Here is a 24,498-nt window from a genome sequence, read left to right as displayed (position 1 = left end):
CGGGCGGGCGCGAGCGCGGCGGGGACAGGCGTGGTCGGGTGCGTGGTGCGTGGGTCCGGCTTTCGGTGACTAGACGGTCCGCAGGGGACATCCCGTCCCTGGGGCCTCCCCAGTCTCCCTCCCCCTCGCGCGTCGGCAGCTCTCTCCCCGGGCTTCGGCTCCAGCCTGCGACCTGCACGGACACCCCCCTCAGGTATTCGCTCGGGCCGCGCCGGTGCCTCCCCTCCTCGGGCGTCCTCCCTCTCGCTGGCGTCCTCCTCACTCCCCCGACCTCCCTTCCGCGCCGCAGGTCTCTGCTTACACCGCTCGTGTCCTAGTTCCCTCCTTCCTCGCTCCCCGGGCCCGGTTCCCTGCGCCCCCTCCCGCGAGCCTCCTGCCCCCGTTTCTCGCCCTTTCTACCCCTCCCCCTCCTTCCCATCCCCCCTTCTGCCTCTCCTCTCCCTGTCCTCCTTCTACCCCCTTCCGTTCTCAGTTCCCCATCCTTCTCCACCCTCCCAGCGCCTGCCTTCTCCTAGCCGCATCCTGGAACTAAGTCTTTGCAAAAGTACAGGATAAATGTCACGGTGGAAAGTGCCCGGCTTGATCTTTTGCTATTTTCCCTAATTGCATAATTGCTGCACATGGTGTCTCTCCTGGCGAGTGCCGGGTCTGGCTCCTCCGCCGCCGCACCCGGGTGGCCCGCCCGGAGAAGACCTTGTGGGGTGTATTTGTGTGTGTCCTGGTGTGGGGTGTGTGTTGTATTTGTCTTTTGTGATCCCTGGCGCTTGTCACAGTTTGGAACCGAAGCCCATTTTTCTCTGGTCTCTTCTCTGCAGCCCCCACTGGCCTGGTTTGAAACTGGATTCCCTCTGTCCTCTCCCCCTTCCCCCCCACTCCACTTCTCCCCCTCTTTTCTCCCCTCTCTCTCATAATGTTTTGATCTTTTTGCCCTTTACAATTTCTAATGAAGATAAAGCGTGGCTTCTTGTGGCTTTTTTTTCCCACGACCAACCAGAAATGTCCAATCCATCTTCCCTTAAGGAAATTAAGGCCGCTTTAGAAAGACATCATCCTGTGCTCGGTGGCTGTTTAGACCTATTTGCATGTTTTCTAAGATTCATCGTTTTGTATTGTGTATTCTTGAGAGTCTACTCAAATATTTTCATTTAAAAGTACGAAAGGAAGTGCTAAGGTTTACCCTCAAATTATCTCGCGGTTCTAAAAGATTTTACGCTCTTCTTAGTTTTTAATCCCTGATTCTTTAAAAAGTATGTTTCTAGATATGTAATAATTCAGTCTGCACTTTGTGAATCTAAATATTTGCCTTTGCTACGGCAATTTGGATGCTCCTTGTCTCTTTGGAGTTCTGTATGTGGGCTGATGCTGAAGATAGAGTGTTTTCATATAATGCTATACCCCATTCTGTTTCCCCTGCAGCACCTTTCACCCCCAAATCAGGTGTTCCACTATTATTTTCTGCATAAATATCTTTGCAGTTAAATTTAAAGCTGAATATTGCTGTGTGCATATACTATATATTTATTTTACATTTTAGAAAAGTTTAGAAACATGAGTAGGAAGACAGCAAGATCTATATGACAGAATTAAACGCTTTCCTGTTATAAAAGCTCAAATGAACCCTTGGTTTTGCAGTTTTATACTAGTAGATACTGTTATAAGGCTTACCTGCATAGTAGGCTGGATTTATGAAATGACTATAGTTGCCTTTATGTAGTCAGTAATATTTCAAGCCAAATCATTTCATTTTTATGGAACACGTGTTTATGGAACACGTGAGTTTCGTTCACTGTATGTTGCTAATTTCCAGGACTGTAATTACAACATAGGGTACATAGCTAATACAAGCTTAGACAGTTTGTGTTGAAGAAGTAATAGAATGTAAGCCTCTTAACATAGTTTGAGGAAGGACTGCCTATTTTATGTTTAAAAATTAAGTTTTACTTTGAGTTACGAAGCAAGCATATTAATTTATATATCTCAATATCTTTGAAACTATCATTGGAGAGTAGCTCTTTGTTTATAACCCTGGGATTTAAGTTTATCTTCCCTGTAGATTAGATAATGGGATCAGATTAACTGTTTAGGAATTAATTTTAAAATGCTAATTTAGAAGATAATGTTTAAAGAATTTTAATTCAGGAATTTTTTATTCATTTGTACTTTAGAGAGACAAGACATCAATTTTACACTTATGACTAATTAAATTGATTTATAGACTACTTTTTCTTCATAAAAATTCATTGCACCTGAGTGGCACAATAATTTTTTTCTATAGTTTTTTTGTAAGCAAGCATTCAAAAAACAAACCGAGGAGAAGCTCCTCTTATTGATATTTGAAAAAGAGATGTGAAAACGTTATTTCTGAAAGTTCCTATAGTGGTTATCAGTGGCCTTAGATGGATTTATCATTTGTAGGTTAACACTTGGATGAAATAGGTGTCTTAAGTCGAAAGTGGAAATAATTCTTTTCCTTAATGTGAAACTAGAAATTACGCCTCTATTGGGGAATTTCTAATAGTATTTTTATTAGTTCTCTAGTGAGACTAATTTTTACTTTAGTCTTCCTCTGATATTCAGCAGTAATTTATGAAATTTGGGTTTCAGATTATGGTTCAGATGACATCATTGAGCAATCTTTTTAAGTAATTATATAACTCTGGCATTCCATAGTATGTGAATGCACATAAATAAGAATATTAAGAATGTATGGTTTTATAACGAATGTGATACACAACTGAAACTCTCGGCATAGTTTAGTAAATCATAGTTTATTAAACTGAAGCTGCAGCCTCAGTATAGAGAATATTATTTCATTGAGGTTCCCATATATTTATCATGGAACAGATTGCTCCTGGTTTAAAATGTATAAAATGATTTATCACTCATTTCACATTTCTTAAGGTATCGCTGGCAGCATTTTGCTGTATCTGAGCACCTTTCCCTGAGGATTGTTCTCGTTTTCACTCTCATGCGTGCTGCCCTAACTGATAATGCCATTATGTACATACTTAGAAGGTTTTAAACTTCTGATATATTTTAACTGAAAGAGGTAAGGTGAAAAAAAAATTAAATCCAAGAATGAGAATTTAGAGTAAAATAAAAATGAAAAAAAGCAAGAAATATGTTATGACTTTTAGAGCTAGATGTGAAACATACTGATAAAAAATTTCAGTATTCTATTAAGTGACTTTAGTGCTCATAAAAGATGTCACAGCTGTGGAGACTGGTGCTCTCCATTTACAGAATAGGTAGAAAAGTAGTCAGCTTTTCCATTAGTATGTTTCAGAGCTGTTGAGGCAGACCTGTTTTTGTGTGGCATGAGGAGCTGTTGGGGTTGAAGGGGTGCTGGTGGTGGTGTGTGTGGCGTGTCAGTGAAAGGATTCACTATTTTCTGTTGACTCTTTGCGGCTCTGTGCTTCGTGATGCCTCCATTCTTTTGCAGTGCTTTTTGGTTTGTCTTACAAAAATTTCAGTCTATTAAAGATCGGTGTTACAACATTGCTTTGGCTTGGAGCAGACTACAAGTTAAATCTTTAGTAATGATGAATTTTCATCAGTGTCAAATAGCTATCCATTTGGACTAAATTGTAGTAATTAAAAATTTTGCTTTATTTGAGGTATCTTTACCTATTCTTATTGATCATATCAGAAACAGTTTTATTTCAAGTCATAATTTGAATAAGAATAATCAAAAGGATCCATTTCAAAAGGAGTTTGTTCAGTGTACCTCTAATTTTTAAAGGTATTTTTTTTGTTGTTAATGGTACTTGTTAAGTATAGGTATTTGTTTTTAAAGAGGTGTCTCAGAAGGTAGCTATACAGTGCTCAAAGTGATTATTAGGTGACAAAACTGTGGTGAGCACAAGACCTTTTAGAGTCTGGGCGTGGGTTTTGTTGGTTCAGTTCTGGATTTGTCAGAACACTGTAGGCTAGTCAGCTCGTAAGGGATGTATTCGTAGTCATCAAACTCAGAAATTGATTATGGTAGAATGACAGTTGAGAAGAGATACTCCTCTTCTCTTACTGGAATTGTTTGTGTCTCCTGTCTAGATTATAACAGCTACCTAAATATCAAGCTATTGAGGAAATTGAGTTGGTAATCAGAGCTGCTTGGGGAGCCTGAACTCAGAGCAAAGGGAATTTGAATGCCTTGAGGGATATTTTAGCCAGACTGTGGGGAAAAGAAAAAAAAAAATTCTTCAGTGTCTCGCCATCTCTTGTGAAATATGGTTGCTTTAGTATATAGCTGAATCAGTGCTGATGCCGTCGTATGGTTCAATTTTTATTTAGAATCATGCAGTCATGCAGGCCTCTGTGTTCTTCTGTTATCACAAAGGTTACTTAAAACAATTTACTAGTTTGGAGAATTTTAACCTTAGCCCAGCTCTGAGGATGTATTGATGGAATAGGGATTTGAAAGAATCCTCCCATTTTTCTGTTCCCACAACTATTTGTACTAACCTTCGTTTTTGTACTTAGCAAGTTGGCTAGTCCAGGTTTTTCACAGTTGTGGGACCAAAGGGTTTAGCACAGCTTTACCTGGTAGAGAGTAGACCCTTAGTCATTTTTTTCTTATTTTTTGTAACAGCATTATTGATATGTGATTCACAGACTATAAAATTTACCGTTTAAAAATGTACAACTCTGTAGTTCTTAGAATATTTATTATTAGAATTGAGCAACATTATCATTATCTAATTTAAGAACATTTTTATCACCCCACAGGGAAGCATCCTACCCATTAGCAGTCAGTCTTCACTGCTCTCCCCTCACTCCCTGGCAACCACTTACCCATTTTATTTTATTATTATTATTATTTTGTTTTGAGACAGGGTCTCTCTCTGTCACTCAGGCTGGAATGCAGTGGTATCAATCATATTTTTATTTTTTGTAGAGATCGAGTCCTGCTGTGTTGCCCAGGCTGGTCCTCCCTGGGCTTCCCAAAACATTGGGATTTACAGGCGTGAGATTTACTACTGAATTTGATGTTTATGAATTTGCCTATTCTGGACATTTTATCTAAATAGTCAGCTTGTGGTCCTTTGTGGCTGGCTTCTTTCACTTACAGAATGTTTCAAGGTTCATCCATTTTGTAGCACGTAGACACTGTATTTCATTCTTTTTTATGGCTAACAGTACATTATGTGAATATACTACTACATTTTGTTTATCCATTCATTCGTTAATGGATATTTGAGTTGTTTCCAGTTTTGGTTATTATGAATAATGTTGCTGTGAACGTTTCATGTATAAATTTTGTATGTTTTTGTTTTACAATACATTTTGAATGGATGAAGGAAAAGTTTTAGCAAGTCCCAAAGCTGCATTGTTTTGTAAATGACCAATTTAATCCATTTTATATTGAGATTTACTTGTTTTACTTTGAGATTCATTCTCTGTGTTCTGGAGGTAGCTTACTGTAGTCGTCCTCACAGCTGAATAAATGATTTTTGATTCTTTAATCCAGGATCTAAAATGTCCACTGAGGCACAAAGAGTTGATGACAGTCCAAGCACTAGTGGAGGAAGTTCCGATGGAGATCAACGTGAAAGTGTTCAGCAAGAACCAGAAAGAGAACAAGTTCAGCCCAAGAAAAAGGAGGGAAAAATATCCAGCAAAACCGCTGCTAAATTGTCAACTAGTGCTAAAAGGTATCTCAGTTATTATAACCTTTTTATTTTTGGTATCAGTTTATCATCTTAAGTTCTATTTTTCTCTTGCATTTAATCATTTTTTCCGTGATTGTCAGCCATGAACTTCGTGGATTTTTCTTTCCCTTTCAAGATGATCTCTTTTACATGGTTTTAGCCATAGGGAACTTCAGTATTTAAAGTCAGTTAAATGGCATGGCAGATTCATAAAATACATTTCCATAGTGTGTTTGTGTGTTTGTGTATTATTAGGGAAGCATATACAGGGCGTGCATGTAAAGTTGCAGTGGTTTCATTTATGGTTACTTGACCATAAATATTTTTTTTCTGTTCCGTAACACAGAATAGAGATTAGGAATCTTTTGAAGTGGTTATTGAGTGAGTGATAGTTTATTTTCCACTACTCCCAGTTGGTAGAGTCAGAAATGCTGACATTAGCGACAAGTGCATCTTGGTTTCATTACATTAGTCAGTGGATCCATCTTGATACAGATTTTTCTCTTTCTCTGGAGAATAGATGGATCTGGAAAGTAGGTATTTGAATGGTCTTCTTTTGGTACATCAATCTCTTAAAATGATTGGCATGTCAATGGACTTAGAGGGAATCTGTTTTGACATTGTTACATTATAGAATATCTCTTGGAAAATAATTTGAAAGATAAAGTAGTGTCTTTTCTGATCCTGTGATTTTATGTTCTTGCTTTGTTTTCATATGTTTTATATTGCCCAAATAGGAAGTATAAATAAAAGCGATCTGTAACTTTTAGGCATAGTGGAATGCCTGAATGTTGAATTACAGCTTTATATGTTATTTTATGGTGTGGATTAAGGGGAACTCCTTTCTCAAAGATAAGAAACCATTATTATGTTCTAGTAGACCTTGTTTCCCTTTGGCTTAGTCAGTCTACAGGATTGGAAAGAACCTTCTCAGGCCCCTTGGTGAGAGATGTTGGAGGATGGTGAGTGGTTATTCCAAGGTACTAGAGTATTCAGTTTCCCTTTCCTGGGGGTGTATTGCTGATCTCTGTTGAAGGAGCTGTTTGAAAGTCAGAGAGCCCTGAACTTTAAACTTCTAGACCTGTGTACTAGAACATGCCAGGGTAGGGAAGAGGGTTCAGTTTGTTTTGCCATCACACTGCAATTACAGGGGACTCAGCTGGCTGACCCTTCTGTTGCCAGACCACGACACAAATGACCTGCTTAGAGGTGACCTGGGAAATGGGGGGTGGGGTTAGGATGGATAAGAAAGGTGAGGAGTAGAGAAAATGTGACATTTAGGTGAAAGAAGGAAGTCGATGTGGGTGGAAAGGAGATGTTCAGGTACAGATTGTAGTTCCATGTAGATGCGGAAAATCTAATTCAGTCCTCAGTGTCTGATTGGGTTGTTACAGGGCCTTTTCAGTTTGTCAGAAAAGGGCAAGGATTGGTTGGCCAGGTCCTTGGGGAATAGGGTTCTGCTGGGCCTGTGCTTTATTTTGTGATTGCTAGTTAGCAAAGTTACCTGTTGTGGTGAGGCTCTGCCTTTTCCCCTAACTGGGAGCACCACTATAATATACCTTAAAATCATATTTCTTGCATGATATGCCAAAGATCAAATTCTGCTTATGAAAGATGTACTGCTTTATGTGTGAACATGAGTTTTTCAAGTACATGGGTCATCTTTATTTTACTACACTATATGTAGAAAGTACAGATTATTCAAACCTAATGATAGATTTCATGAGGGAAAAATACGGAAGATGTTTTTCTGCTCTGTACATAGGAGATACAACCTAGTTTAGAGATAGTGTATGTACAGAGCACAGGACAGTGCCTGACTGGCAGTAAATAGTAAGTGGTTGTATTGCGTTGGTGAAAGTAAGAAGTCTCTTTTGAGTTGCTTCCTGGCTGAAAGAATCCCTCTGTGGCAAATTCCTGTGAATCTGTGATTTTCAAGTTGTGGTTCATGATCTTCCTCTAGAAAGGTCTTCAGTTGGTTTTTGGGTGACACTGTATGAAGTGATGTAATTATTTACTATTTATTTTAAATATAAAAATGCGGCTTTGCTACTAATTTTTTAATTAAAAAAAAAACTTATTTTCCCCTCTCTCTTCCTCCGATTCAGCTGATAGGGAAGTTGTTGGTTCTTTGCCATTTCTGCTTAACTTAGGAAAAAAATTGGGAATTATGAGAACAGAGGACCCCACATCTTTTAAGTTCACTGTCATATCCACAGTACCTAGCAGAGTGCAGTCACAATATTTACTTACTGGTTACCTTGGAACCCTGAGCTTATTTTAGGGATTGGATTTTCCATGGATATTAGCATCTTAGTACTAGTGTGTTCAGAAGATTAAAAGTTAGAGGTAGTTTCAAAATAAATTTTATTTCACACTTTTTTGTTGATGATCATTTTTATTCAGATGAGAAGTCTTTCCCAAATAGTGTCATTTTATGAGAAAGAGTAGCATTGAAGAGCTTGAACTCTAGAGACAGGATCTACGTTTGAATCTAGGTTCTAGCATTTAGTAGCTATAGCTCTGTGGTCTTTTTTTTTTTTTCCTTTTTCTTTCTTTCTTTCTTTTTTTTCTTTTTTCTTTTTCTTTTTTTTTTGAGGCAGAGTCTTGCTCTGTCACCCAGGCTGGAGTGCAGTGGTATGATCTCCAACTCCTGGGCTCATTCAATCCTCCCACTTCAGCCTCCCAAGTAGCTGGGATTACATGGGTGTGTCACCACACCAGGCTAAATTTTTAATGTATTTTTTGTAGGGACGGGAGTCTCGCTGTGTTGCTCAGGCTGGCCTTGAACTCATGGTTGCAAGCGATCCTCCTGCCTTGGTCTCTCAAAGTGTTGGAATTACAGGCATGAGCCACTGTGCCTAGCCTCTGCGATCCTGATGTATAATTTAACAGCTCGGCCGGGCGCGGTGGCTCAAGCCTGTAATCCCAGCACTTTGGGAGGCCGAGACGGGCGGATCACAAGGTCAGGAGATTGAGACCATCCTGGCTAACACGGTGAAACCCCGTCTCTACTAAAAAAAATACAAAAAAAAACTAGCCGGGCGAGGTGGCGGGCGCCTGTAGTCCCAGCTACTGGGGAGGCTGAGGCAGGAGAATGGTGTAAACCCGGGAGGCGGAGCTTGCAGTGAGCTGAGATCCGGCCACTGCACTCCAGCCTGGGCGACAGAGCGAGACTCCGTCTCAAAAACAAACAAACAAACAAAAAACAGCTCAAGCCTCAATTTCTTCTTTCGTAGAAGGAAGATGATAATGGTACGCTGTTCACAAAGTTCTCATGAGGACTAAATGTGATAAAGCATTTATTCGGCACATAGTAAGCTCTCATAAACTGATGCTGTCACTAATAGACTTTATGTCAGTTAAAGTCTGCAATGATATTTTCCAAGTCTGTTTGGTACAAACTTTGGAAAAATGAGGTATATATTAACCTTGGAGGCAGTGCTGTTGTCAAACTAGAAATATTCAGATGCCGTAATTAAATACTTTTTGTAGTGACTTAGGAAAGTGCTTGCACGTAGGTGCTCAGTTGTTATATGAAATGTACTATTAATAATTGCTGTAATGCAGTAATTACAGAATTAATAAGCTGATATAGAAATATGATTTGAAAAATCTCATTTGTGATATTACAGAATAGTGATATATAATACAGAAAACATTTAAGTGGGTATTTAAACAGTAGTAGAAATTAATTTCTGTCTCAGAGTTAAAGGAAAGATTACAGTTACATCTTACATGCATTTTTGCTTTTCTTTGGCAAGAGTTTGTTTCTTAAAAAATTGTCATGCTCTTATCACAGCCTGTTCTCTTGATATGTCTATATCACTCTTGTTATATTTTCAAGTCTGTAGTTGGACTATATCTGCAGTGACAGATTTAGATTATTTTGATTAAATTGACTAGTCAGTTCAATAAAACATCTATTTTGAGATCTTCATTGAATTTATTCTGCTGCTTTTATGGGTTGATACATCTGTAAATGTGAATTTTAAATCATATTTATTCTAAATTAACTTTGTTCAGAGTAGACATGGTGATTTTATTTTTGGACACTCAATATGATACTGTTCGAGGTGTAGTTTTTGGTTTCAGACTCTAAATTTTTGTTAGGTTGAAAAATTGATTCCACTGTATTCCAGTTTGAACTTTTATCTTATGGGCTCTTGTAAGTTTGTTTTCCACATGAGAATGAAATAGTACTTTTATAGATAATCTTTTGTAATTACTGTATTTTATTCATTCTAAATGCACTTTTTAAAACTTTTTAATGTTTCTGAAATTGGGACACATCTTAAAATTTATGTGCACAATTATTGATGGTGTGTCTTAAAATCAATGATCTTTTAGAATCATATGTATGTAGTATATACCACCATCCAGAATGAAACTCTAGACTTCTTATTTGCGATGGCAATGTGTTTTTAAAGATTGCTTTGACATTTAAAAAATATTAATTATTAGTTGCATGACACTTTCTTGAGAATAAGGTCATTTTGGAAGGTTTTTGCTAGGTGATTCAATTGATTAGAATAGAGGGTTTTTAGGTTGACTGAGGATTGTAGTCTGTAAGGGAATATAGAAAGTTATCTAGATGAGATGAAGGGTTTTTAAAAAATTCCTGCTAAGAAATTACTTTGCAAATCTACATATCCACACATTCATGTTCTACTTGGCTCTGAGTAAATTTTTGAATTTTCTTTAACCCAAGAAATGTATGTGTGTGTTTTAAACATGTTAGTACATATACACTGCTTCATTTTTCTGAACCCCTTTTCCAATATATTGATGTTAAAATGAGAGTTTCATATCCTCTCTGTTCTGTATAATTTTGGTACCATATTCTTCATTTAAGTCTGAATGAATCATGATTGTTATGATTCCCCTCCCCTGCTATTTTTTTAAAGCAAATAACAATCCCACACAGTACTCTTATTGTACTCTTATCATTCGTTCCTGGAACAGTTAAGGTATAAGGTAGAATAATATACATTGAAATTTAATTTGTCTATTGCTTGTGACTTGTCTCAGTAACAATAGGCAGTTGCTGACTTCTGTATCATACTAACCTAAGAGGTGACACTGCCTTATGGAAACTGGAAATTTAGGCAATTGTCCAGGTGATTTTTGTGTAAAATAATTTTGTCTTAAAAGTTCTGATGAAGGAAGTCTTTTTGTTTGACTTAGCAAGATAATAGTTCTCCATCTTTCACCTTACCAGTATAAAATAATTAGCCTTAGTTTTCCTTGTCTTTTAAATGGGAACTGATAAAACAGATACTTAGAGAATTCTGTAAGATTTACCGGATCACTTTTAATGGTAAAAGATCATCATGGGAAAGGTACATTGTAAGTGTGAATTATTGATACTTTTCATTTTTCCTCACCCTAAGAGACAGTGCCTGAAATAGGTACCTTCCTTATCCCCACTTGTCAAGGCTGAGAAACTTAATACATACCATGATCACAACTTTTGAGAGAGAATTGAATTGCTGTCATTGAAAACAGCAGGACATCTTACAACCGTTTAAATAGCAATTCTTAGTATAATCTTTTCTGTCAAGAGAAATATAACCATTTTAGGTAACAGTGGCTCAAAATGTATTATAATATTATTGACTCACTGCTCAGACTTGTTGAATTCATCAGTAAATTGCTTTTTATATTAAATAATATAGACTTAGAATTATAGGGATCTGGAGTTCAACTTTTGTGTAGTACTATATGACAGCAAATTATGATGTATCAATTTTTTTTCTCTTAGAGACAGGGTCTTACTCTTGCCCAGGCTGGAGTGTGTGGTGTGATCATAGATCACTGTGGCCTCAAATTCCTGGGCTCAAGTGATCCTCCTGCCTTGGCCTCCTGAGTAACTGGGACTAGAAGCACACACCACTGTGACCAACAGTTTCCCAAATTTTTTGTAGAGAAGGAGTCTCACTGTGTTGTGCAGGTTGGTCTCCAATTTCTGGCCTCAAGTGATCCTCCTGCATCTGCCTCCCAAAGCCTAGGGATTACAGGCATAGCCACCAATACTGAGCCTGGCCCAGGATTTATGAGTTTTTTGTTTTGTTTTTTTAAATCTAAAGGGCAGTATAAATATAAAGCAAGATGTGTTGTTTGAAAATTGCAAAGAAGTTTTTTTATGTTAAAAATAGTTTTTTTTTTTTTTTTGACAGCTTAAGCATGCTTTTTATAATGACTATTCCTTTGGTTCTCTTAGTTTAAAAAACAATTTTTAAAAGTTCATGTTTCTGATAATAAACAGTACATAGATGTTTTTTAAATGGAAAGTAACAGTTTTTTTAATCCACCCCCTGCCCCTAATTCTCCCAGTTCCATTCCCTTGAAGCAGACTGTTTAGCTGTCTTTGGTCTTATTCCTTCTGTTGGTTTTCTGTACAACTCTAAATAATACACTTATTTCTCGTTGAATTGTTAATTGAAGTAATATCTTTTGATTGCCTGCTCTGAAATATGAGGATTTAGTTTACTTACCTATTCTTCCTTTCTTTTCCTTCCTCCCAGTTAATGATAGTTAAAAATTTTTAAAAAGATTATTTGTTGCCTTTATACTCTAAAAATATATATTTAAGCTTCTATTTCTTATTCCTACAAATAACATGTTTTTTATTCTCTACTTTGTAAATTGGGGATAATATCTTCTCCATCCACTTTTAACTGTTTTATATTAGCTACACTTAATTTTATATCTTCAAGGTTAATAACATTTACTTTGTACAGTGCAACCAACAACCAATCTTCTATGCTTTGTCTGTAAGTAAAAGACCAATAAATTGTACATTTATTATAACTGTAAACATTAAATGCCAGACCAAACAGCATATTAGGATTAGATTAACTACAAGTCCAGTGTCATGATCTCCGGGCTTCTCAATGAGTGATAGCATTTAGGCAAAATAGATCAAATCTTTCTCTCCCCACCTCACTCCCAATGTCTGATACTTAATTAAAGTTATTTTACATTTTAGTTTGCTTCATATTTCATCTGTGACTTATGCAGTTTTTTTTTCCTTCTGGGATTTCTGATTACTTCCCCCTATGTCCTCTTTTGTAGTCTATTTTATCTGTATACACTCTTTAGCCCCCTTCTTGCCTGTCTCAGCCTGTTTGATTTACACCCATTTGTTTTGTCTTGCAGAAATATATTGAAATTTCTCACTCATTGGTGACCACCACCCTTCTCTTTGCTGTTTATTCCTTTTTTGCATTTTCTGCATTTCCCTTTCCCACCTAGTGGGGTCCTGAATGAGTGAGAGGTAAAAGTGTGTGTGCCTAGTTTGCCATCTTTAACCTGGACTTAGCCATTTAGTTTTGAAGTGTCTGTTGTATATTTTGTATGAAATCCATAAAATGTGTTCTCCTGTATCAAATCTTTGAGACTATTGTCATTGAAATATGGGCAATATGTACTTGTATGCATATAAATATATCACAGAACCCATATTAGAAGGAAGTTATAGTGTGTTGAAAGAGATCACGGAGTTTATTCTAGTTAACCTCCATTTTACAGGACAGAAAACTGAGGCACACGGAGAGAAAGCAAGCATGTGTGAGCAGTGTTCTTGCCCAGGGACTCAATTTAATGGCCTAGCAGAATTACAATGCAATTTTCTTTGACTTTGAATTTCTTAGCCGTCCTCTGATTCATAATGCCTCACCAACCTTGAATCACACGGTTTAGAAAAGTGAAAATTGTACCAGTAGCATGCAGTTCCTTTGGGAAGTTGATACCAGTTCTGTTGGAGGGGTCCCATTTATTCTAGTAGTTTGTTGTCTTGAAAAGGAAGTAGAATGAAATTGCTTGAGTGTAAATATTTTTGCTCAGATTCTTTTGTTTTTTAAAGATACTTTAATCAGTTATTATCCATATACTGTCACAATAATTACCAGACAACAGGCATCCAGCTGTTAATAACCCCATATTTAAAAACCAAGGCAAAGGAGAAGAAACGGTTTTGAGAATATTTTTGTATTTGATTTAGCAAAGCCTACATTTAATAAGGTATGAATGATAGTTAAGGGATTGCTAAGTATAGTCTTAGAAAACAGTGGCGCGCTTTCAGCCTTTTTATACATACATAGGATGTTAGATGCAGTTAAAAATAAAAGTAGAATGTAACACATGAGGATAGGTAGAGCAGGCTTAAAAATTTTTTTTTGGCGTGAAGCTCATGAAATGACATTAATTGCTTATGTAATATTAGGATAGTTCTAGCAGATGAAATAGTGTTAAACGTCAAAGTCCCAACTTGCTCCAAATTAGAGGCTCCAGGAAGGAATACCATATGCGTCTTGATGGCAGTTTCAGGTGTTGGAATGAGATCCTGAATCTTTTCTTCACCATTTGATTCTGTCAAGTCAGGATGCTTGAATTTAACTTACTATCAGCTTTCCATCCTGTATGGGAATGCTCTAATACAAAACAGAAGTTAGAATGACCCATGAATGGTGTGGCAGAAATTTCCAGCTTTAGAAATTTTAATTAGCGCTGTCAGTGGTTCAGTGAAGTCATAGTGTTCCTTCCACAGGTTGCATGTACTGATAGTGTCATCCTTTAGATGCATCCTCAAAACCCTGACGGAAATTGCTACTTTATTGTTGGATGTGATGCTTTATACAGTATTAGTATTTCAAACTAATATACCAAAGGGAAGTATTATTAAAACATAACGTTTTAATGAAATAAATTGTTAAGAGTGAAGATATTTTTAACATAATGTTCTTTGTCTTTATTTTAAAGAATTCAGAAGGAACTTGCAGAAATTACATTGGACCCTCCTCCCAACTGTAGGTAAGTACTTACGGTTTTTTATTTACTTGTATCTTTTGCAGAAGGTACATTTGAACTGTTGGTTTTATATGCAACTGTTGTTGTAATGTGGTTAATTAGTAAACATATCATTGTTGTTTGAACTTAAGTGACTGTGGAAGACAGTGGTTTTTGTCATCTGTGTGCAGAAATGGAATGTTCAGCAAGTATGTTTGTAGTGGTAGAACGGAGTTGCCAAAAGTAGTGTAATGCGATAACAATAAGACAATGAAATTATGGGGTAACAAATACAATTACCTTTTAGTGGAAGAGGTGTTAGGGCCTTAAGTGGTTTTTTAATGATAGAATAATAGTGTGGCTAAAATATTTGCTATGTTGTAATTTTTGTTATCTTGTTGGAATTTGATTTTTAAAAGTGCAGACACATTAAATAGTGCTTCTTCATGGTTTACGTTATTATGGTCATTGGTTGTGACTAGGTAAGATTGGGTGATTTGAGGCAGTGATGTTAAGTGTAAAACTGTCTCTCACTTTGTGATCATGACCCCGAATTTTCTGGTCAGTGTTTACTTTAGGAAAGAAAAGTGCTTACCTGGAAATGGTTAATGTTATACAGATACATGGAGAAAGAGGAGAAAAATAACCTCTTACCTTAAGCTGCTGCCTTGGGTCTGAAGCAGTGGTTAGAAGATCACTGTTTGATTATTTTTAAGACACTTATTTCTATTTTGAGATGAGGTCAGCATTGGAACCAGGCCAACCTGGAGTTTTTCTGGTTTAAAATGATAATCTTATGCATTGAAGGTAGAAGGGCAGATTAAATAAAAATCTTCCCCACATTGAATGCAGGTAGAATTTATTGCTTGGTATGATATCTGACTTCACTGATCTTATTTTTATGTAAAAACAAAGATAACAATGGTGAGAATTAATGAAAGTGAAAATTTTGCATATGGCTATATTGATAGTTGGCTAGTTGACAACTGTTTTGTGTAGGAAAAATTCTAATAGAACTTACTTTGTGGTGAATCTAATATGGTTCTTTAAATGAATCATATACAGTTTATAAACTTACAGTAATAATATTCAAAGAATGTTTCACTGAAATAGAACAAATATGTCTTTGTTAGGTAAAACTGTTTAACGTAAGACTTTTTGTCACTCTTACGACCGTATTACATCAAAGCTGTTTCAGATGGCAGATGATTGTTTAGCTTTTGGTGGTCAATGGTTATAAGTGGATTGATTTGTGGAAAAACTCTAGTTTGAATTAAACCTAACATCCTTTGTTTCTTAGGATATTTGTTTTAATGGTCTGAATCTTTAAAAAAATAAACCATGTTATTAATATATTACATGTATTGTTTTTGTAACCTTTTTTATGAACAATTGAACTGATAAATAAGTGAACTTAATTTATTCACTTCTTTTTTTTTTTGAGACGGAGTCTCGCTCTGTCACCCAGGCTGGAGTGCAGTGGCCGGATCTCAGCTCACTGCAAGCTCCGCCTCCCGGGTTTACGCCATTCTCCGGCCTCAGCCTCCCGAGTAGCTGGGACTACAGGCACCCGCCACCTCGCCCGGCTAGTTTTTTGTATTTCTTAATAGAGACGGGGTTTCACCGTGTTAGCCAGGATGGTCTCGATCTCCTGACCTCGTGATCCGCCCGTCTCGGCCTCCCAAAGTGCTGGGATTACAGGCTTGAGCCACCGCGCCCGGCCAATTTATTCACTTCTTTGCTTAAATTTTGACAACCCCGATCATTGGTAAAATGAGCAACTTTGTTTTAATAAGTTTGTTTAAGACTCATTTTTAATAAATGAAATCCATGTACAGTATCACGTGATGTAGACTGCAATTTTGCTATTAGATGACTGAGAAAAGGAACTATATAAAGATTATTGTTTAAGTAAACTAAAATAATTGAACCATAGTTCTGTTAAAGGTAAAAAACGTTTAACTATAGTGTCATCTGAAATTTGGAGGTTTACTTTGTCTTTGAGCCTTAGTTAATGATACCATTACGAGTTCATATGTAAGCTCTTCGTAAATAGAGCAAAATGTTTATTACAGGTTTTAATTTTTAAAAATTAGAAGTAACTAAAGATACCTACTTTAGTTAATTTTCTGACTTGGGAATTTGCAGGGAAATTCTCACTTGTGGGCTGAGGATTGGATAGCTGATAAGTTTGCTTTAGAAGCTAGGTCTGCAGTACAGTGGCTTTGGTTCCTTTTATTGATTCTAAAACAGTTGCTTGGACTGGGTCAGGCAGAGAGAAAGGTTATTTACCTTCATGTGGCACTCCCTTTGGCAAGCAAAGGATCCTCTGTGCTGTAGCTGATTGATAAGTGTTGATTAACTAGTTTTACATTTTCTGTGTGCTTGTGTTACTTAATATGGATGTTTGGTGTGCCTGTTAAGTGCATCACTGTGGTCTTTGGATTGTTTGGTGTCAAATATTTGATTGTGGTTTGTAGTTAATCTGCCCATCTGTGTTTCAATGAAAATGTGGTTACCATCTTCAGAAAGAGGTTAGATCATAGTGTTAGTTTGGCTTATTTTTGGTTAAAGTTAACAGTGCTTTTGTGGTTGATTTTTACAAGTTCTGCACTGCCTGCATTGGCCTAATGACTGTAATGGATTAATTTATCAAAATAGTGCAAATTAAAGTTACCTCCCTAACAGAAGTCAGAGTCCTTTACTTAATCAGTTAAGTCATATCTCATTTCAGAAGAAAGCATCCCCTTACTCTACTCCCTTTGTGGATTACCTCTCCTATCACACAAGCCTCGCAAAACCCTGCCTTTTGGTTCCCTGGGTAGTTGTTAGTCTGCTATCACATGTAAAGATTATATGTGAGGGAACATCTGTGGGTTTTACCTGTTTAGTCAGAGTGGAGAATGATTTTTTCTATTGGTTGTCTGGGTAGGGGTGGATGGGTGTCACATTCCATTTAGAGTGTGGTTTATCCTATTTTCAGGAACCTTAACAGACTGGATACAACCCAATACTGTGTGTATGTCAGGTTAGATGGAACCTCTGAATGTTGGTACATCTCTTATGTGATATCTAGTTAAGCTTCTTTTGGAATCATGTTAAAGGAACTGAATGTGTTTAAGCGTTGTGCAAATCTGTTAAAGAAGTTGAGAATATCAAGTCACCCCAAATCACAGCATTCAGTGTAGATAAAGTTTATGTAAGGCATTTTTTAGAGAAAGTTATTCTAATATAGTATTGGTTAATTTTTTTTTCAGGTTTTGAAAAAACAAATATTATTTTAAAGAACATGCACAAATGATTTAATAGATTGAATTATTTCATATAGGAAATATTTGCCTCTACATATTTCAGTTTTTTTCTCACTTTATTGTTGTCTTTGAAGTAAAAATGCAGTAAGATAGTTTTATTTTTGAAGTTGGGTTAAATATGTCATTCTTTTTAAAAACGTTACAGTTTAATGGGTAAATATTTAAAAAAAATTTATAGCTAAGAAAAAATTTCTGCTTATAAAAATCATACAGTCTGTAGGGCCATAGGCATAGAAAATTGCACATCATTTGAGTGAAATTTGGTCTATGCTTAGAGTATTTTCTGTAAGTAATGGAATGTATTTTTCTTGGCCTTAACTTTCATGTTGGATAACATAACTGACCCATGACATTTGCAAGGGCTCTATCCTGAGGCCTTCACAGATCCATTGATCCGTAAATGTTTTCATACTACTGCTGAGTTAGAGGTGCTGGGTGGTTGGTTAGAATTGCTTGCTACCTTGGTGCCTTGCATACCAGCTTAGATGGATAGAGTGGGTCAAATTGTTGCTCTGTCCTTGCAGACCTCTAACGGGTAGATTCACTGCCCCTTGTAAATGACTATAGGTTGTGACTTTCACAGTTTTTCACAAATTGTTAAAAGCAACATCTTAGATCTGTGCATGTCAGTGTGTTCATTTATACTTCCTCCGTGCTAGTGGAGAACTGGCAGCTAGTGGGCCAGAAAATCTCCAGATTAAAATTAAAATTAAAATTGTCGTCATCCAAAGGGTAACTTGTTCCCCCGTATCACAGAGAAGCTAACTTGTTCAAATGCTATTATGATCTGCTACTGCTAAAGTTTGTATTAGGTTTATGAGCAGGGGAATGACAGAGAATCCTCATTACTTTTTGGAAGAAAAGACTAAGGTAGAATGAAATGATTTATTTGGAATTTGATTTTTGGTCTAGTAATTGAACAAGTAAAAGGAGGAAGTAAACCAAAAAGGAGGATGTGGTTATACTGGCAGTTTACACTTTATTTCTGTGTGTTTCAAGGATCTGCTCGTGGAACACTGGTGCTGCTTTTTATTTGATAACAGCTTTATTGAAGACATAAAGTGTAAAATTCACTTATACTTTTAGGTTTTTAGTATACTCACAGAGTTTTGTAATCATCACAGTCAATTTTGCAATATTTTGAAAACTCCCCAAAAATAATCCATGCCTTTTAGCAGTCACTGCTTCCCCATTTTCCCCCAACTCCTTCACCATCAGCCTTCGGTAGCAATTAGTCTACTTTCTGTTTCTATGGATTTGCCTTATCTAGACATTTTGTATAAATGAAATCATACGTGCTTTTTTTATTTTTTATTTTATTTTTTACAAAGTTTAATATTTTCAAGGTTCATCCATGTTGCTGCATGCATTAGTACTTCTTTTTTTTTTCCTAAGACGGAGTTTCGCTCTTGTCGCCCAGGCTTGAGTGCAATGGCACAATCTCGTTTCACTGCAACCTCCGCCTCCTGGGTTCAAGCGATTATCCTGCTTCAGCTTCCTAAGTAGCTGGGATTACCACCACACCCGGCTAATTTTTTTATTTTTAGTAGAGACGGGGTTTCACCACGTTGGCCAGGCTGGTCTCGAACTTGATTACCCTAGTACTTCTTTTTTAAAAATATTTTTAATTGAGGTAAAATATACCTACGTGATTTACCATCTTTACCATTTTTAGTGTAAAGTTCAGTGAATATACATTTATATATTTATATTATTTTTTTCCCCTTCATCCCCCCACTCCCCTTCCTGGCCTCTGGTAATTACCAGTTTATTCTCTATTTTTGAGATCTACATTTTTAACTCTCATGTAAGAGTGAGAACATGTGACATTTGTCATTCTCTGCTTGGCTTGTTTCACTTAGCCTTTGTGGTTTCATACATATTGCTGTACATGACAGGATTTCATTCTTTTTTATGGTTGAATTAAATATTCCATTGTGTGTATATACCACAGTTTCTTCATTCATCTGTTAATGGGCACTTAGGTTGGTTCCATATTTTGGCTATTGTGAATGGTACTTGGGTAAACATGGAGTTGCAGATATCTCTTTGATACGTTAATCTCCTTTTTTTTTGAGGTATACTGATATGGTTTGGCAGTGTCCCCACACAAATCTCATTTTGAATTGTAGCTCCCATAATTCCCACATGTTGTGGGACTAATGGGAGATAATTGAATCATGGAGGCGGTATCCCCCATACTGTTCTCGTGGTAATGAGTGAGTCTCACGAAAGCCGATGGTTTTATAAGGGGATACCCCTTTTACTTGGCTCTCATTCTTCTCTTGTCTGCCATCATGTGATACATACCTTTCACCATCACCATAATTGTGAGGCATCTCAAGCCAGGTGGAACTGTGAGTCCATTAAACTTCTTTCTTTTGTAAATTGCCCAGGCTCAGGTATGTCTTTATTGGCAGTGTGAAAATGGGACTAATACATATACCCAGTATAGGAATTGCTGGATCATATGGAAGTTCTGTTTTTCGTTTTTTGAGTAACCTCTGTACTATTCTCCATAGTGGCTGTACTAATTTACATCCCAACAACAATGTACGAGCATTCCCCTTCCTCCACATCCTTGCCAGCATCTGCTATTGCTTGTCTGTTTGATCTAAGCTATTTTAACTGCAGTGAGATAATACTGCATTGTAGCAATGTTGAACATTTTTTAATGTACGCTTTGGCCATTTGTGGATTGGTCTTCTTTTGAGAAATGTCTGTTTACATCTTTTGCCCCCCGCTTTTTTTTTTTTTTTTTTTTTTGAGTTTTGTCTCTCTGTTGCCCAGGCTGGAGTGCAGCGGCGTGATCTCAGCTCACTGCAACCTCCGCCTTCTGGGTTCAAGTGATTCTTCTGCTTCAGCCTCCTGTGTAGCTGGGACTACAAGCACATGCCACCACACTTGGCTGATGTTTTTTTTCTTTTATTTTGAGATGGAGTCTCACTGTGTCACCCAGGCTGGAGTGCAATGGCGTATTCTTGGCTCACTGCAACCGCCGCCTCCCAGGTTCAAGTGATTCTCCTGCCTCAGCCTCCTGAATAACTGGGATTACAGGCGCGTACCACCACACTTGGCTAATTTTTGTATTCTGAGTAGAGAAGGGGTTTCACCATGTTGGCCAGGCTGGTCTCGAACTCCTGACCTTAGGTGATCCTGCCTCGGCCTCCCAAAGTGCTCATATTACAAGACATGAGCTACTGCACTTGGCCCTTTTGCCTATTTTAAATTGGATTTTATATATATATTTATTTGTTGTCAAGTTGTTTGAACTCTTTACATATTCTGGTTATTAATCCCTTGTTCCTTGTCAGATAGATAGTTTGCAAATATTTTCTCCCATTCCGCGTGTTGTCTCTTCATTTTGTTGATTGTTTCCTTTACTGTGCATAAGCTTTTTAGGTTGATGTAATCCCAATTGTCTATTTTTGCTTTGGTTGCCTGTGCTTTTGAGATCTTACACAAGAAGTCTTTGCCCAGACCATTGTGCTGTAGTGTTTCAGGTCTTAGATTCAAATCTTTAATCCATTTTGGTTTGATTTTTTTGTGTGTGGTGAGAGATAGGGGTGTAGTTTCATTCTTCATATATAGTTATCCAGTTTTCCCAAAACCATTTATTGAAAAGACTCTCCTTTTCCCATTGCATGTTCTTGATGCCTTTGTCAAAGATGAGGGAGCTGTAAATGCATGGATTTATACCTGGATTCTCTCATGTGTTTCGTTGATCCATGTGTCTCTTTTTATGCCACTACCATGCTGTTTTTATTCCTATAGTTTTGTGATAAATTTTGAAATCAGGTAATGTAATGCCTCCAGCTTCATTCTTTTTGCTCAGGATTGCTTTGGCTATATGTAGTCTTGTGGTTCCATGTAAATTTTAGGAAATTTTTTTCTTTTTTTTTTTTTTTTTTACTATTTATATGAAGAATGTTATTGGTACTTTGATAAGGATTGTGCTGAATCTGTAAATTGCTTTGGGTAGTCTTGTCATTTTAAAAATATTATTATAGTTCTTCCAATCCATGAATATGGAATACCTTTCCCTTTTTTTGGTGTCCTATTTATTTCATCAGTTTTATAGTTTTCTTTATATGAATCTTTCATTTCTTTGGTTAGATTGATTCCTAGGCGTTTTATAATATTTGTAGCTGTTGTAAATAGGATTGCTTTCTTGATTTTTTTTTTTTCAGGTTATTTGCTGTTGGCATATATAAATGCCACTGATTTTTGTGTGTTGATTTTGCATTCTACAACTTTGCTGAATTTCTTGACAGTTCTAACAGTGTATTTTTGGTAGAGCCTTTAGGTTTTGACATCATGTAATCTGGGAACAAGGCTAATTTGGCTTTATCCTTTACAGTTTGGATGCCCTTTATTTCTTTTCTCTTGCCTAATTGCTCTGGCCTTTATTCCTGCTTGTTACCAAATAAACTTGCATTTTTATGGATATACCACATTCTATTTTTCTACTCATCAATTGATGGATATTTCTATTGTTTCCACTTTTGCTACTATGAATAATGCTTTTATGAACGTTTATGTACAGGTTTTTTGGTAGACATTTGTTTTCATTTCTCTTTGGTGTGTACCTAGGAGTGGAAATGCTGGGTTATAGAGTAAGTCTGTGTTTCCTGCCAGCAGTGTTTGAAGGCCCAATTTTTCTCCACAAGCTTGGCAGCACTTGTTGTTACCCTTTTTTTTTTTTTTAATGATAGCTATCCTAGTAGATATGAAGTGGTATTTTGTTGTGGTATTGATTTGCATTATTCTGATGGATGATGGATGAACATCTTTTCATGTGCTTATTGTCCATTTGTATATCTTCTTTGGAGAAATGTTAGTTCAAATCCTGCTGTATTTTTTAATGTCTTTTTGTTGAATTGTAAGAGTTTTTTAAAAATATGTTTTGGATATAAGTCCTGTACATCAGGTATATGATTTGCAAATATCTTCCTCCAGTCTGTGGATTTTTTTTTTTTTTTTTTTTTTTTTTACTTTCTTGATAGTGACCTTTGAAACATAGAAGTTTTTGCTTTTTATGAAGTCTAAATATCTGTTTTTTCTTTTGTTCTTTGTGCATTTGGTGTCATATCTTAGAAATCATGGCTTAATCCAAGGCCACGAATATTTATGTCTGTATTTTTTCCTAAGAATTTTATAGTTTTAGTTTTTACATTTTGGTTTTGATCCTTTCTCAGTTAATTTTTGTATGTGGTATGAGATTAGGGTCCAATTTCATTCCTTTTGGCTCGTGTAGACCCAGTGTCCCAGCATCACTTGTTGAAAAGACTATTTTTCACATTGAATTATCTTGATACCCTTGTTGGAAATCAGTGGATCATAAATGTGAAAATTTATTGCTGAACTCTCAGTTTGGTTCCATTGGTTTGTATGTCTCTTCTTATGCCAGTAGCATACTGTCTTGATTACTATAGCTTTACTGAGTTTTGAATCAGAAAGTATAAGTCTTCCAACTGGTTTACTTTTTTCATTGTCTTAAATCATTAGGTAAGGCATTCCCAGAGGAAATGGGAAGAGGCTGTGACTGGACATAAACTGTGTCATCTTACTAATCACGGGAGCCATTTTATAGAGGAAAGTGTGGTTTTTTTTTGGTGGTAGTGGTTGTTTTTTGAGACAGAGTCTTGCTCTGTTGCCCAGACTGGAATGCAGTGGCACCATCTTGGCCCACTGTAACCTCCACCTTCCAGGTTGAAGCAATTATCCTGCCTCAGCCTCCTGAGTACCTGGGACTACAGGCGTACGCCACCATGCCTGGCTAATTTTGTATTTTCAGTAGAGATGGGTTTCATCATGTTGGCCAGACTGGTCTTGAACTCCTGATCCCAAGTGATCCGCCCTCCTTGGCCTCCTAAAGTGCTGGGTTTACAGGTGTGAGCCACTGCGCCCAGCCGAGAAGTGTATTTTCCACATCATAGTAACTAAAATGGTATGTAGGGAAAGTGTGTGGGGGGGAGTATTTTTTGAAATTATAGAATAGGAAGGTTTTGAGACAGAAGTTGGGAACAGTGTCTATATGTGTGATCTCTACAAGGAACAACCAGTGCAAAATCTAATTATTGTCACTGTTTTTCTTCTCTGGTTATTGTAATATTTGTACAGCAGTTTTTAACTCTTGAAGGATTTCTGTATGTGATGTCATTTAGTCTTTTCAACCAGTGTCTAAAACTCCTGAGATTAAGTAACTTGTTCAAGGTTGCCTCAGCCTCCGAAAGTGTTGGAATTACAGGTGTGAGCCACTGCGCCCAGCTGGGAAAACATCTTTAAGGAAGGATGTGGACTTGGCTTTGAAGAATGGGTGGGATTTGGAAAGGTAAAAGGAAATGGGGATTGGCTTTAGGTAAGAGAATGAATGGGAGCAGAAATGTAAAAGGGGAGAATTTAGTATAGTTATTCTTGGGACAGTGAGTTTAACAGGTTGGCCCTCCTTCCCATGTAGGAGGTAAGATTTATTAGGACTTTCTAGGAAGGGTGTTAAAATTACCAGTTGCTATAGTTTGAGGTATAAATACTGAGTAAAAGAGAATGAAATTGAAGTTTTGATTTAAAAAAGTCATGTCATAGAAATTAATTTGTAATATGGAGTAGAGAAAGATAAAGAGAGTTTGGGAATCCAGTAAGAAAAGTGTTGCATGAATACAGGTTCAAGTATATAAGACCTGGTGATGTGATACTAGGAAGACCAAAAAAAAAAAAAAAAAAAGGCAGTGGAAACGGGAGATATTTTT

At 36.8% G+C, this 24,498-nt stretch overlaps 1 protein-coding gene across 4 annotated transcripts in view; it reads left to right on the top strand.

The window, feature by feature from the left end:
- LOC105488915 (ubiquitin conjugating enzyme E2 E2) overlaps positions 1–24,498 on the top strand; it is a 386,674-nt gene that overhangs the window by 538 nt on the left and 361,638 nt on the right. For 3 of the 4 annotated variants that reach the window (XR_011619641.1, XM_011753422.2, XM_071090831.1), the window contains exons 2-3: positions 5,468–5,651; positions 14,412–14,462. Coding sequence is in view for 3 of the 4 variants with exons in the window: in XM_071090831.1 (XP_070946932.1) it covers positions 5,468–5,651; positions 14,412–14,462 (235 nt within the window). In the remaining variant the exon portion in view is untranslated. Of the gene's footprint in view, positions 1–42; positions 194–5,467; positions 5,652–14,411; positions 14,463–24,498 lie in introns of those variants that run through there. The other variant, XM_011753423.2, reaches the window with a different exon arrangement.

This window comes from Macaca nemestrina, chromosome 2 (assembly GCF_043159975.1).
Source record: "Macaca nemestrina isolate mMacNem1 chromosome 2, mMacNem.hap1, whole genome shotgun sequence".
NCBI lineage: Eukaryota > Metazoa > Chordata > Mammalia > Primates > Cercopithecidae > Macaca > Macaca nemestrina.
Note: the sequence above shows the minus strand (reverse complement) of the source record. Positions and strands in the feature narration are given on the sequence as shown.